Source organism: Anolis carolinensis, chromosome 2 (genome assembly GCF_035594765.1).
Source record: "Anolis carolinensis isolate JA03-04 chromosome 2, rAnoCar3.1.pri, whole genome shotgun sequence".
Classification (NCBI taxonomy): domain Eukaryota; kingdom Metazoa; phylum Chordata; class Lepidosauria; order Squamata; family Dactyloidae; genus Anolis; species Anolis carolinensis.
Window position 1 is genome coordinate 166765564 of NC_085842.1, and position 14666 is coordinate 166780229.

The following is a 14666-nucleotide window of genomic DNA, read 5'->3' on the forward strand; positions in this document are numbered from 1 at the left end:
CACTCCATGTAGTCATGCCGGCCACATGACTTTGGAGGTGTCTACGGACAATGCTGGCTCTGTCTTAGAAACTGAGATGAGCATCAACTCCCAGAGTCAGACATGCCTAGACTTAATGTCAGGGGAAAACCTTTACCTTACTACATAAACATATAACAGCACATAAGTATAAAACAACAGAATAAAATAAAATCCCATCTGATAAAATGGTAAAAAAAATTCCTAAAATGCGGTAGAACCTGCGAATACAGCTGGCTATCTGCAATTAACAAATCAGCGCGGAGTGGCACGATCGGTGGATCCTCAAAACTGACCATAGATTACACAAGGTAAAAGGTCTGTCTAAAAAGCCATGTTTTTAAGCTCGCACGGAAGTCCTGGAGAACGGGGACTAACCTAATCTCTCTAGGGAGGGTATTCCAGAGCCGGGGAGCCACCACTGAGAAGGCCCTCTCTCTCGTCCCCACCAACCGTACTTGAGACGGTGGTGGGACCGAGAGAAGAGCCTCTCCACGCCGGTTCATAGAAGGAGATATGGTCTCAAAGATAGGTTGGCCCTGAAACGTATAGGGCTTTATAGGTAATCACCTGCACTTTGAATTGGGCCTGGAAACTTGTCAGAAACCAATGGAACTGCTTTAAAAAGGATGTAGTATGCTCCCTAAAGCTTGCCCCAGTTGGTAATCCGGCTGCCGACATTTGCACTAACTGCAGTTTCTGAGCCGCCTTCAAAGGCAGCCTCACGTAGAGTGCATTACAGTAGTCCATTCTGGATGTAACTAAAACATAGACCACTGTGGTCAAGTCATGCTTTCTCCTCTAACGCTTTCTTTCTCTTGAAATATTGTCCTTTCATTCATTCATTCATTTAGACACCTACTAGGAAGAAGGTGATTGAACTGGTCTACAGTCAAGCTGAGGACTTTGTACTCATTGTCCCCATTCCCTACTTCATGATAAAACGTGAAACTAAGCAGACTTTCCCAATCACAAGTCTACCCTCCTTCCCAGTAAGGCCTCATTCCACTCCAGCACATATGCATAATAGCAAACTGTTCTCAGACTCCAGGGTTTCCTAGTGGGATATTCTGACCAGTATCTTGCTAACTTAGCAAAAAGAAGAAAGGAGGCCCCAACAAATCAAGGGGTAGTGTGTGCCAGCCCATGCTGGGAGAGGCCACACAGAATTGTCAAGAATTCCCACTGGTATTTCCCACAAACCTTGGTTGAGACCTCCCTGGTGCCCAAACTGGCTTGCCAAGCTAGCAAAAAGGATTAATGCTTCACCCACACCATTGTCGATGGATCCTAAGCTTAGGGTTTTTTTAATGTGGGTCATAGCTCACAGGATCCCCCAGGGAAATACTGCCCAGAGGATTCTGAGATATTTTTACTCCAAAAAGTTATTTTAAAAGCTCTCTCTAGTGTCACAGGAAAATACAAGCTGTCCAAATTGATATCCATTAGAAGAGACAGAGGAAGAAACAAGACCAAGGTTCAGTAACAGCGAAGGAAGTTGATTGAGTAAAAGGAGCAAGAGAACTATGAAGAGAAATACAATATAGCAGCATTTCTCAACCTGGGGGTCAGGACCCCTGGCAGGCTTGAGAGGGGGCTTCAGGGGGATTGCTGAAGACCATCAGAAAACACATATTTCTGATGGTTTTAGGCAACCCCTTTGTTAGAGAAGGCTGAAGATTTTTCCACCTGTCCTTTGGCTCAATTCTATCATTGGTGGGGTTCAAGGGACTCTTTGATTGTAGCTGAACTGTAAATCCCAGCAATGACAACTCCCAAATGTCAAAGTCTATTTTCCCCAAACTCCACCAGTGTTCACATTTGGGCATATTGAGTATTCGTGCCAAGTTTGGTCCAGATCCATCATGGTTTGAGTCCACAGTGCTCTCTGGATGTAGGTGAACTACAACTCCCAAACTCAAGGTCAATGCCCACCAAACCCTTCCACTATTTTCTGTTGGTCATGGGAGTTCTGAGTGTCAGGTTTGGTTCAATTCCATCATTGGTGGAGTTGAGAAGGCTCTTTGATTGTAGGTTAACTATAAATCCCAGTAACTACAACTCCCAAACAACAAAATCAATCCCCCTCAACATCTCCACTATTCAAATTTGGGGGTATTGTGTATTTGTTCCAAATTTGGTCCAGTGAATGAAAATACATCCTGCAAATCTGATCTTTACATTACGATTCATAACAATAGCAAAATTACAGTTATGGAGGAGCAACGAAAATAATTTTATGGTTGAGGGTCACCACAACATGAGGAACTGTATTAAGGGGTCGTGGCATTAGGAAGGTGAGAACCACTGCTCTAGTGTCACAGGAAAATACAAACTGTCCAAACTGATATTCATTGGAAGAGACGGAGGAAGAAACAAGACCAAGGTTCAGTAACAGTGAAGAAAGTTGGTTGCGTATAAGGAGCAAGAGAACTATGAAGAGAAATAAAATTAATCTATGGAACATCCAATAAAGGCTGCATCTCCACCATAGACACACATCTTGCAAACACATCAGAATTGTCACAGTGTGCTCTTCCCATTAAAGTGTTCCCCTTTTCCATCTCTGTGTAAGTCATGGCCCTCCCAACCACACACATTCAGCTTGGATCTTGGACCTTGGAGGATGCCCAGGTCACCTAAGTTTTCTCTTGGAAATTGAAATATTCCCAAAGGGAACAGGGCTGGGGAATTGTCCATTAAACATTCCTTTGCAAATCTAGTCAGGAATAAACGAGAAGCTCTACAAAGGCATGACACAAAAAATGAAGCTGAATCTCAAATTAAGTCTTGGCAAAAAAATAACAAATTGTGGATGTAGGTCAGGACGGAACATGCCGTCCCGCTCGTCCACGGCTTCTCATGTCAGGGAATTCTGGGATCTACATACCAGGGCTTCTTTCTCCTCCAGTCGGGTGACAGCAGCACCTTTGGCAGAGAGGACAAAAGCGTAGACGTGTAAGAGCAGCATTTGCCACAGCATCCCCATCTCCAGGTTCTTTGAAGGGTACAAAGGCAAAAACAAGAAGCAGCAGCTTGTTGTAGGGAAACCCTGGGCTATTCCACTGAGCTGCACAGAAAAACAGCTCTTTTTTGAAACTCAAGCCAAGTAATTCTGGATTTCTTTCTCACTTCCTTTCTCTCTTGTCCTCTCTCTTTCTGGCTCAAGCTCTGCTCTGCCCTCTCTGTGTTCCCTCAATCCATCCATCCCTTCCCTCCCACTTTCCCAAGTTTATACATCTCCTAACAGCCAGAGTGAGTCATTTCCAACTCAAACATTTTGCAACCACAAACCCCGAGCCCCCCTCCCCCTAAATATTAACTCTTCGTAGAATAAATACTCAGTTGTAACAGTTATCTCTAACTTGGTTTGTTGGCATAGACCTATCAAGAGAAAGTCCCGTTGTTAATTCTGCTGTTAAAAATACCACAGCAGGCCCATTTTTAAATGAAAGGTTTAAAACACAAACAATATTAAGATACTGAAAAGCACTGTTGCTGCAAGGTCCTATTCCTATCCTGGTCTAGCTCAGGAGTGGGAATAATGTGCTCTCCAGATGTTAAACAGCAACTCCTAGCATTCCTCACCATTAGCTATGCTGGTATGGACTTCTGGGAGTTGTAGTCCAATAGCAGCTGGAAGGCCATAGGATATGAATCCTATAACTATAACTGATAGTCCTCCATATTTTGCACCCACAGATTCCAACATCCCTGGCTTAAAATATCCCCTTGCCCTTCCAAAAGCAAACCTTGATTTTACCGTGTTATATAAGGGACAGCATTTTACTAATAAAGGTAAAGGTTTTCCCTTGACATTAAGTCTAGTAGTCACCGACTCTGGGGGTTGGTGCTTATCTTCATTTTTAAGCTGAAGAGCCGGCATTGTCCAAAGACAACTCCAAGGTCATGTGGCCAGCATGATTGCATGGAGCACCGTTACCTTCCCGCAGGAGCAATACCTATTGATCTACTCACATTTGCATGTTTTCAAATTGCTAGGTTGGCAGAAGCTGGGGCTAACAGCGGGAGCTCACCCCACTCCCTGGATTCTTACCACTGACCTTTTGTTCAGCAAGTTCAGCAGCTCAGCGGTTTAACCTGCTGTGCCATCAGGGGCTCCATAACTATGCCATTTTACTATGCCAAGGTATATAATGGGATTTGAGCATCCACAGATTTTGCTGCTGCCTCTTGTAATTTCATTGGAATTGAAGTGAGACAAAGTGGATAAAAGGAATAAAATCTCTGCGGATACCAAGGGAGGACTTTGACCAGCTATTCAGTTCTCCTGCTTTACTTTATTTTCCAATTATGGTCCTGAGTGCATGATCTGAGAGCAGCATTTACCAAAATGCAACTTTATTCTGGTTTGGACAAGTGACAGGTAAACAAGTTCTGAAGCATGTGCAGAATACAGTTTATATAGTGCTGAATAATTACACCTTTTTATAGATTTGGAAAAGACCTAAATCCCAATGAAGCATATATAGACATGTCATTATTTGGCTGCTTGCGCTTACAAAAAACTAGAGTTCAGTAAGTATAGATCTGACACATTGCAAAAAGATGCTTACAAAGCAAACGGCTTGCAATTGACTCATGCTGGGGAGCCAAGTCATATGGTAATAGAGCAAACAGCAATCTGCAATCATAAACAATCTGGGTTAATGGGGAGGAATTCCAGGATCACAAACATTGCTTCCTAAAAAAAAGTTCAATGGGCCTTATGTGTGTGAGAGAGAGTGGTAGAAGTAAATACTGTGTACAGATGAAATCCATCCTGCTGAGATTCATGGCATACCTTTTTTCATTCAGCCACAAGCAGTGATTAATATAATAAGCAATAATAATAAAACTAATAATAATAAAACTTTATTTATAGACCACCCTAACTCCCCAGGGCGGCTTCCAAGCTAAAAGGCAAAAATTCAATGCCTTCGTGTTAGACAAACACATACTGGTCAAAGACAGTACAAGTTAACATCATTATAAAACTTGTAAATTAAACAAACACAAAGCTCATAAAAACCAACAACATCACAATACATAATGTGAATAAAATAATTTAAGATGATTTATGACAGTCTGCAGGTCGAGATAAAGTTTCCAACGTCCCGGAAGATTGTCCTTACAATGTCCTGTTCCTCCTTTCCATAGGCTAAAGTGCATAGGTACGTCTTTAGCAATTTTTAAAGGATAGGAGGGAGGGGGCCATTTTTATTTCTTTGGGAATGGAGTTCCAGAAGCAGGGAGTGATCATGGAAAAGGCCTTCTCCCTCGTCCCCACCAGCTATGTTTAACATGGGATGGTACTGAGAGCAGGCCTCCTCTGCTGGCCTCAATGCATGAGATGGTTTATACAGGAAGATGTGATTTGTCAAATAGCCTGGACCCAAACCATTTAGGGCTTTAAAGGTAAGAACCAGCACTTTGTATTTAGCCCGGAAGCAGATCGGCAACCAGTGGAGCTGCCGTAACATGAGAGTGGTTCTCTCCCTGTATGGAGCCCCAGTTAGTAACCTGGCTGCTGATCTCTGGACTAGCTGAACTTCTGAACTATCTTCAAATGCAGCCCCATGTAGAGAGCGCTGCAGTAGTCCAGTCGGGATGTGACTAAGGCATGGACTACCAGATCTGGCATCTCAAGGTACGGGCACAGCTGGCCCAGGAGTTTTAACTGTGTGAAGGCGCTCCTGGCCACTGCCGACATCTGAAGTTCCAGAGTCAGGGATTAGTTCAGGATTACCCCCAGACTATGAACCTGTGTCTTCAGGGGGAGTGTAACCCCGTCCAACACAGGCTGTAACCCTATACCCTGTTCTGCCTTCCGACTGACCTCTGTCTTGTCTGGATTTAGATTCAGCTTGTTGGCCTTCATCCAGTCCATTACTGATGACAGGCACCAGTTCAGGACCAGAGCAACATCTTTGGCTTTTGGTGGAAAGGAGTAATAGAGTTGGGTGTGTCATCTGAGTACAATTGTAACTCTTTCCTCCCATCTATATATATAAAAGGGTAATGAAATTTCGGCCTAGGACAAAACGACAAAACTACACATCCCAGAAACAATAAACTTGGCAGCACAACCCCTCATCCATGCCTCTACGTTCATACAACAAAAAGAAAAGAAAAATAAAGTCCTAATTAGAGGGAGAGGAAGAATTGTTTTTATCCAATTGCTGCCAGTTAGAAGGCTAAGCTCCGCCCACTTGGTCTCCTAGCAACCCACTCAGCCCAGGGGACAGGCAGAGTTAGGCCTCACTTAGGCCTCTTCCACACTGCCTATAAAATACAGATTATCTTGAACTGGATTATATGGCAGTGCAGACTCAAGGCCCTTCCACACAGCTATATAACCCATTTATAATGGACTTAATGTCAGGAGAAAACCTTTACCCTTTACCTTAACTACTACCAATTCCTCAATAGTTTATTTCCCATACCACCATACTTCGCCACAGCAACGCGTGGCCGGGCACAACTAGTATATATATATATACATTGTAACTATATGACATTGTGCCTGTAATTTAGCAAGGAAGAACTGCACTCCTTTCTTGGTGTAACTGTAATTATAGGTATATAGTACTTTCCTGCCAACCTAGCAGTTCGAAAACATGCAAATGTGAGATCAATAGGTATCGCTCCAGCGGGAAGGTAACGGTGCTCCATGCAGTCATGCCGGCCACATGAGCTGGAGATGTCTATGGACAATGCTGGCTCTTCGGCTTAGAAATGGAGATGAGCACCGACCCCCAGAGTGGGTCATGACTGGGCTTAACGTCAGGGGAAACCTTTACATTTACCTATAGTACTTGGATGGGATTTGCCAATGAATACTAGGTGTCGTAAACTATATTTTAGAGTGAGGAACTGGTGAAATCACATCTGCGTATTCTTTGCCTAAGAAAATCCTAGTTAATTCATAAGTTGATAGTGACACACATAGTTGTGGGGGTCACTAAAGGGTTCAGGAAGAATGTCAAATGGTTAAATGCTTCTGGTATAACTTTTGCTGTTGTCTTTTGTTATTTCGTTGGTGTTGAAGTGAGACAGAGAGAATAAAAGGAAATTGTGCTTCATACATCAGGGCAGACGCTTAATGGCATTCGGATATATGTGTGTCTGTTAAGTAACTAAAGCTATTTTGAAGTCTTTCTGATGTAGAAATTTAACTTTTTAAAAATTATTCTGTGACAGTAATTAACTACCTGGAATGGAACTATATCTGTAAAAGGAACATTCAAAGTTATGCAAGTTTCTTTGGTTGGACAACTCATAGCTAGGCATTTTGAGAAGGTTAAGCATGATTTAAGGAACTGAAGGAGCATCTTAACTGAATGCAAAGCCATCAAAACTTAAATGTACGTATGATTTTATTCATCAGGAGCCGTGTTGGCACAATGGGTTAAAGCCTTGTGCCAGCTGAACTGCTGACCTGAAGGTTGGGTTGCTGACTTGAAGGTTGGTGGTTCGAATCCGCGAGACTGAGTGAGCTCCAGTCTGTCAGCTCTAGCTTGTGGGGATGAAATCATTTATGGGGGCTCTCGGCATTTCCCCTCTGCATATTGACTCAATTTCTCATTCATAATCCTTTCACCATTCATTGTTTGTGGCTCAGCTCGCCCCCTCGTCCCTGATTGGCGGAGATGCCAAAGCGGAGAGCCCTCCGATTGGACAGGGCTTCGTGCCACTCGCTCAAGGACCAATCAGTGTGAAGCCAGGCGAGGGAGGCGTGGTGCGAATTTCAAATCTCGCCACCTTATTTTCTGTATTATAAAGATTACTTCTCGTGCTGCATGTTATGTCTTCCTGTTGAATGATCGCAGTTGGCATCCTTTTCAGCTGAACTGAATAAATCATCAACTCGGGGCTCTTTCTTCGCGTCTGCGGGTGAGATTATTGGGGACAGGGCGATTCTGATTCATAGCGGCTCCCCGCTTGCCAGGATCACTGAAAACTGCCAGCAAGGAGCCTTGGGTTCCTCTTCCCAAGAAGGGAACCCCAAAATTTTAGCTCGATTTCAGGGATATGAGGGAAACCTCCCAGCAACACATCCGAGCATCTCCTGGGTAACGTCTCTGTAGATGGCCAATTCTCTCACACCAGAAGCAACTTGCAGCACGTTCTCAAGTTGCTTCTGACATGATTTTAAAAAGCAGGTTGTTTAAACTAATACTGGACATTAAACACTGGCAGCTGACAACATGCAAATTTTCCCATGATCGACATTAGTTAGGCATTGGCTTCTACAAATCCCAAAAATGTGAAGGTGTGAATCTCTAGCTACCCCATTGCAAAGATCTGGTTTGGTCTAGCCTAGAAAAGTTTTGATAGGCCGTACTGTCATAGCTCTGTATTCCATTTCCATGTGAAGTGACCCACCCAAGTTCCAAAAGGACAAGTTTCTATTTGGATCAGATGGCAAAAGTTCATCCAAACAGACTTCTCTCTTTTCTTTCCATTTCATGACATAATGTTTGCAATGGGGGGGGGGGAGCAGCGCCAGAGGCCCTTGACCCTTATTTCCATTTTGCATGCCAAATATCTGTCTTCCTGCAGCCTGTTCTCTTTATCTCAAGAATATTTTGGTTTAAGCCTTGATACGAGTTCTCCCTACCCTGAACAGACAGCCTGTGAATCAACCGGCAGCATAGAAATGGACATGGCTGCCGTCAGATGTACGCAATTTGCTGCCTAGTCAGATTCTGTGACTTACTATGAGTCAAACAATTCTCTCCTTGTGCAAAAAATATGATTCAACTATTGCTGTAATTAATTTTGGGAAGTTTACATTGTGAAGGATACCATTTTGTGGGTGAGTAAACATTTCAGGTTTACAAGAAAACCTGGGATATCCAAACTTAAATTGCCTTCATTTATTTGCTATCGGTATTTCCTCAACCTTTGGGTGGTGGGTGGGAGGGTAGGAGCAATCTATCCTTATTGCACAGATACTTACTTACTTACTTAGGCGATCCCTCATAGGTCGAGGATGATGGTCCTCCGTTTCCGGTGTCATGCGTGTGTGTCCACAGGTGACTGGAGACCTATTCTTGATCTGCATGTTCTCCCGCAATGAGGACATCGGTTTCCAGGTGGAAGGCGGTCTCGGTCAGGTTTGGCTCCTTCCTCTTGGCACGTTTCTCCTTTAAGCCCTCCATTCGTGCCTCTTAGAACTCCGCAACACTGCTGGTCACAGCTGACCTCCAATTAGAGTGCTCAAGGGCCAGGGCTTCCCAGTTCTCAGTGTCTATGCCACAGTTTTTAAGGTTGGCTTTGAGCCCATCTTTAAATCTCTTTTCCTGCCCACCAACATTACGTTTCCCGTTGGGAGACGGTGATCGGGCATTCGGACGACGTGGCCAGTCCAGCGGAGTTGATGGCTGAGGAGCATCGCTTCAATGCTGGTGGTCTTTGCTTCTTCCAGCACGTTGACATTTGTCCGCCTGTCTTCCCAAGAGATTTGCAGGATTTTCCTGAGGCAATGCTGATGGAAACGCTCCAGGAGTTTGGTGAACTTGCTGACCGAAAGGTCGGCGGCTTAAGTGGAATGAGCTCCCACTGTCAGCCCCAGTTTCTGCCAACATGGCATTTCGAAAACATGTAAATGTGAGTAAATCAATAGGTACCACTCCGATGGGGAGGTAATGGTGCTCCATACAGTCATGCCAGCCACATGACCTTGGAGGTGTCTACGAACAACGCCGGCTCTTTGGCTTAGAAATGAAGATGAGCACCAACCTCCAGAGTCAGACACGACTAGACTTCATGTCAGGGGAAAACCTAAACACAAGGATACAAAAAGACAAGATGTCACCAGTAAAATTGGAGCAATAGAGGAGATTCCACTGGCCCAAAGGTTGCATGGAGTCTACATAGTTTTTCCTTAACAGTCCCAAAATCGAACAGGAAGTATTGTCCTGCTTTGAATCTCAGAAATCTCTAAATGGATCTCTTGAAGTTCCAAATGCATGTGTTACGATCAATTAAAAAAACATTGACAGTAGATATAGATAACCTCCATTGGTCTCAAGGAGATTTATTTACATGCCCAATGACCTTTACAGATAGGAAGTTCTTTAGTTTTTTTCTTATCAAGGGTAACATTTTCAATTCAGAGTGTTGTCATTCAGTTTGGTTTCAGCACCAAGTGCCAAGCAAAGATATTGATTTCACAGATAGTATTCTGAGAATCCTTACCGCAATTACTTTTTGACTAACCTTTGGATACCATTTGACCAATGAAAACTGAGACACTTGTGGTCAAGTAATACCACTGTGCTTCTGTGCTGTCCAGATGACAAAACTTATTAAGGAGGAAGAATAATCTATGAGAGGCAGCTGTTTGCTTTTCACTGCGATTACAGAGAGAGTCAGACTTTTGTTTCTCCTTTCTCCTGAGTTATGAATGGATGAAAATTATTTTTAATTCAATTTTAAACATCCGAGGTTAGCAAAGGACAATTTATATCCCACTTTTCTTCTAATATGGGGCTTAAAGCGGCAACACAATTCCACCCACGATGCAGAGACAAGATAATATGTCAACATGAAAAAGCTAAGCAAAAGTGTTGAAGAAATACCGGTAAACAGGCTGGAATGAAGCCAGAGTGCCAAAGCGGTCAACCAGATAGCTCTTTCCTCTTACATTTTCTTGGATTTGATGGGGTCAAATATTTTTTTCATTGGCAAACTCTGAGCAAAAACACCAGAGTTCTGCAACAGCCACCACTATGTGAGGGTTTGTAAAAGAGGCACCATGATGTGGTGAGTTAACTGGAAAGGCATGTGGCGACAGCTGATTGGCTGAGCCAGTCAGGAGCCAGGATTCCGATTGGATGCTGTCTCTAGCTTGCTGTAGAGACAACCAGTTTTAACTGCCACATTTTCATCTAGGAGAGGGAGGAGAGCAGCTGACTAGAAATTGGTCAGGAATGAAATGGCTGCCATATTCTCTGAAGCCTGATCATTTATAAGGCTAACGAGGCATATTTAAAGAATATTTAAAAGGACTGTTTATTCCTATATTCTCTGTGTGAATTCAGAAATACTATTATATATAATGTTGCCCTGTTTGAACTTTTGAACTGAAGTAAAGATACTGTTATCTGTTGCGCAAGCCTGAGTGACATTTTATTATACTGCAGGGTTTATCTTGATTCATAAACTGTGGTAAAGCTTCTATTTATTTATTTTTACAATCATCAACACACTAGACCCATGGTGGCAAGGAGGAGTTGGGCACAGAATGTGAAATATCCCACAGATATTACTGTACCAATACTCCCAATAAAAATGGTAGAAGAGGGTAGTCCAGGATGAAAATTAATGGCAGTCCCCTATTAAATTAGCCACTTTCTGGAGCCAGTTGTGTCCCTGAGTTAGTGTTTTCTCCTCTGTCAATACCATAATTTCTGTGTAAGGATGATAGCTCAACAGGCAGCCTCATCTAACTTCCTATGTCTTGTGTTCCTTTCTCCCAAATCCAAAAGTTCTTTTCAGATGAATACAGGTGAATGCCAGTCTAGTGATAGGCAAAACTGCTGTCATTCAGAATCTGAATGAGGACACTGATCTGGCATGTAACAGAAAGATCTGGTTGGATGCAGAGGGCTGCATCTGTGTTAATCTCTCTCAGCTTTGTTCACCAGGGTTGTCTGTCCAGCAGCAGGTGAGATCTGGGAGGCAGGGAGGTGGAGTGGCCATGGTCTACCAATATTTCTCCCAGCCAGGTACTCTACCTGGCTATTTTCTGGGTTTGAGTTTGTTTACCTGAAGCTTGGTAGCCAAGGGTGGTCTCAGGTTTGATGTTTGAATCCTTCTTGTCGTGTAGGGCACAGGCATTTCAACATCCATGTTGAAACTGCCCTGCCAGGAGCAACTCATGACTTCATGTCTGCATGGGTCTATCCAAAGCGTGGCCTTATGAGGGTAGGGTGGTGACCTGCAAATGGAGGAGCTTTCTATAATGCCATGGATTTCTTGGTAAGGTTTATAGACTGGGACTCAGAGTCTCTAAAGGTATGGGGAACCTATTCAGATGGTCTAACCCAGTGCTTCCTGACATGTGAGCCGTGGCCCATTGGTGGCCCATGAGACCTAAAATAAGGCTTGCAAGACATGCAGGGAAAATATGGTTAAATATGGTTTTCTGTGGGCGAGCAGATAGCGACTACTGGATGGCATATGTTCTGTATCAGAAACTAGAGCTGATGTGATCAATCCAATGGAATTTTCTGAGTCAGCACCCCAAATAACCAAACCGAATTTAAGTTGACCAGAAACTGATTTGTAACCCTTTTGGTACTAGTGTTGAAGAGTGGTCCCTGGTCAAAGTGATCCCCAGTCATGTGGTCCCTGGTCAAAAAAGTGTTAGCAACCGCTGGTCTAAACCAAGAGGTTTGATGGATCCAGGTGGATTCCTGATGGCTTTTAAGGAGTTTCCTGCTGCCTCAGCAGACAATTCTGTCAGAGTCTTGGTTGACCTCTGGAATGGGGAAATGGCCAGGGCAGTGGACACCATGCTCCACGAGTGTCCCCCTCCCATAGAGTAGAGCCAAATTGGTCCTCTGATTTTCCATGCAGTTGGTAAAAATGACAAAGAAAATAAAGGAATGTTGACAAAAACTCAGAGTGGCGATTGAATCCAAGCTAAAGGTTATCTGAGGGCTTACTCTGTAGCCTTTGCTGCAAATTTATTCTCTGCTGCTATTGTGTCTGCAAAGAGTCATCCAGGAGAGTTGTTTTGAATGGCTAAGAATCTTCCACTAAGAAAGGAAAATTCAGATCACATGACAAATTTCTTTGAACAACTTGTCTGGCACTTTAAAGACAAAAATGCTTGGTCCTGCTCTGACCTGGATGCTATGATTGATGCAGATCCAGCGGACGTAATTCTGGCCACTTGTCCAGTGATAATGGATACTTTCCAACTTGTGCAACCTGAGGATGTGAACAGGATTCTTGGAAAGGTGAAAGTCAGCACGTGGGTGTTAGATTCTTGTCCTTCCAGGCTCTTAAAAAGGCCTGGGGTGGGAACTCGCCAAGTATCAAGAGGGAGTGATTAATGCTTTGCTAAAATAAGGCAGAAATCTGGCTTGCCTGAAAAGGCAGTTATAAAACTATTGACTAAAGGTTCCCCCTCTGGATAATTATTGGCCAGTTTATAACATTTCATTTTTGGCAAGGTTTTGGAACTTAGGGTAACCTCTCAGATCCATGGTTTTCTGAATTAGACGGCTTATGTAGATCCATTTCAACCTGGTTTCAGGCCTGGTTATGGGACAGAAATGGCTTTGGTTGCACTGATGGATGACTTACTCTGGGAACTAGACACAGTGCATTCCTATTGGTTCCACTGGGTCTTTTGGTGGGTTTTTGATGCTGTCTACCATGTTCTCCTTTTGGGTAGCCTTGCTGGAACTTGGGAGCAATGTTTTACAGTGGTTTCATTTTTTCCTGGAGGGAAAATCAAGAAGCTGATGCTTGGGGACCTCTGCTTGACCCCTTGGCCATTGGCTATTTCTTGTTGCAATAGCTCCACTGGCTGAATCTCCATATCCAGACACATGTCTAATTGTGTTGTGCTTTTGTATGGAATTGCTGTTCATTTTGTGTAGTTTCATTCATGTCATCTCATTTTCGTATTTGGTTCCCACTAACGGAAATGGGCCGTCTATATGACACAAATTTTCGTCTGACTAACGAAAAACACAAATTTTTTTTGTGCCATTGGCAGCAATGGGAGGGCTTCCGAGGCTCTCCCCCCCCCTCAGTTTTTGGGCTAGAGAGGTGAAAATCACCACACAAGGAGGGCATTTTGATCCTTTTTAGCCCATCAACTTTTAAAACGTTTGGATCTTCCCCAGAGTACTGTTGTTGTTGTTGTTGTTGTTGTTGTTGTTATTATTATTATTATTATTATCATCATCATCATCATCATCACCCATGTCCACACATCAGATGTAATGTGGAAGCATTCCTTTCCCAGGCTCAGCTTAGATTCCCAGAGTAGCTATTGATAATAATATCTATCTATCTATCTATCTATCTATCTATCTATCTATCTATCTATCTATCTATTAATAACAACACCCATTTGTACACATCGGCTGTAATGGGAAAGCAGCCCTCTGTCAATACCTGTTTATTGTTACAGGACAAAAATGAAAGGAAAACAAAAGCAAGCATGATGACTGTGCAGCTTTCATTTTGTGTCACCTCTCGTTTCCTACGAAAATGTCATCATTCATTTTGTGTAGATGAACGATAGAAATGAAACAATAGTACGAAGGAAATGAACGAAAAAAATTTACGCACATCTCTAATGTCTAAGCACTGGTTTTGAGCTATAAACCCCTATATGGCTCAGGTCCAGGTTACCTGAAATAGCATATTCTTCTTTACAAACCTGCCCATGCTTTGAGATCTACTGGGAAGGACCTGCTTTCTATCCCTTCACCCTCAAAGGCACATCTAGTAGGAACATGGAAGAGAGCCTCCTCAGTGGTTGCCCCATGCCTTTAAAACTTCCTTCCCAGATAAATTAGATTAGCATCCATCCTACACATTCCTCACAGACCTATAAATACTTTTCCCTGATTCAACAGGCATTTCATGATTGGGTGTATCAGGGTCCATCC

General features: G+C 43.2%; 1 protein-coding gene across 2 annotated transcripts in view; it reads right to left on the reverse strand.

The window, feature by feature from the left end:
• The window catches only part of mmp19 (matrix metallopeptidase 19), a 49732-nt gene that overhangs the window by 18283 nt on the left and 16783 nt on the right, over positions 1-14666 (reverse strand). Inside the window, exon 2 of one of the 2 annotated variants that reach the window (XM_062974040.1) lies at positions 8984-9807. Coding sequence is in view for 1 of the 2 variants with exons in the window: in XM_003223237.4 (XP_003223285.1) it covers positions 2909-3007 (99 nt within the window). In the remaining variant the exon portion in view is untranslated. Of the gene's footprint in view, positions 1-2908; positions 3341-8983; positions 9808-14666 lie in introns of those variants that run through there. The other variant, XM_003223237.4, reaches the window with a different exon arrangement.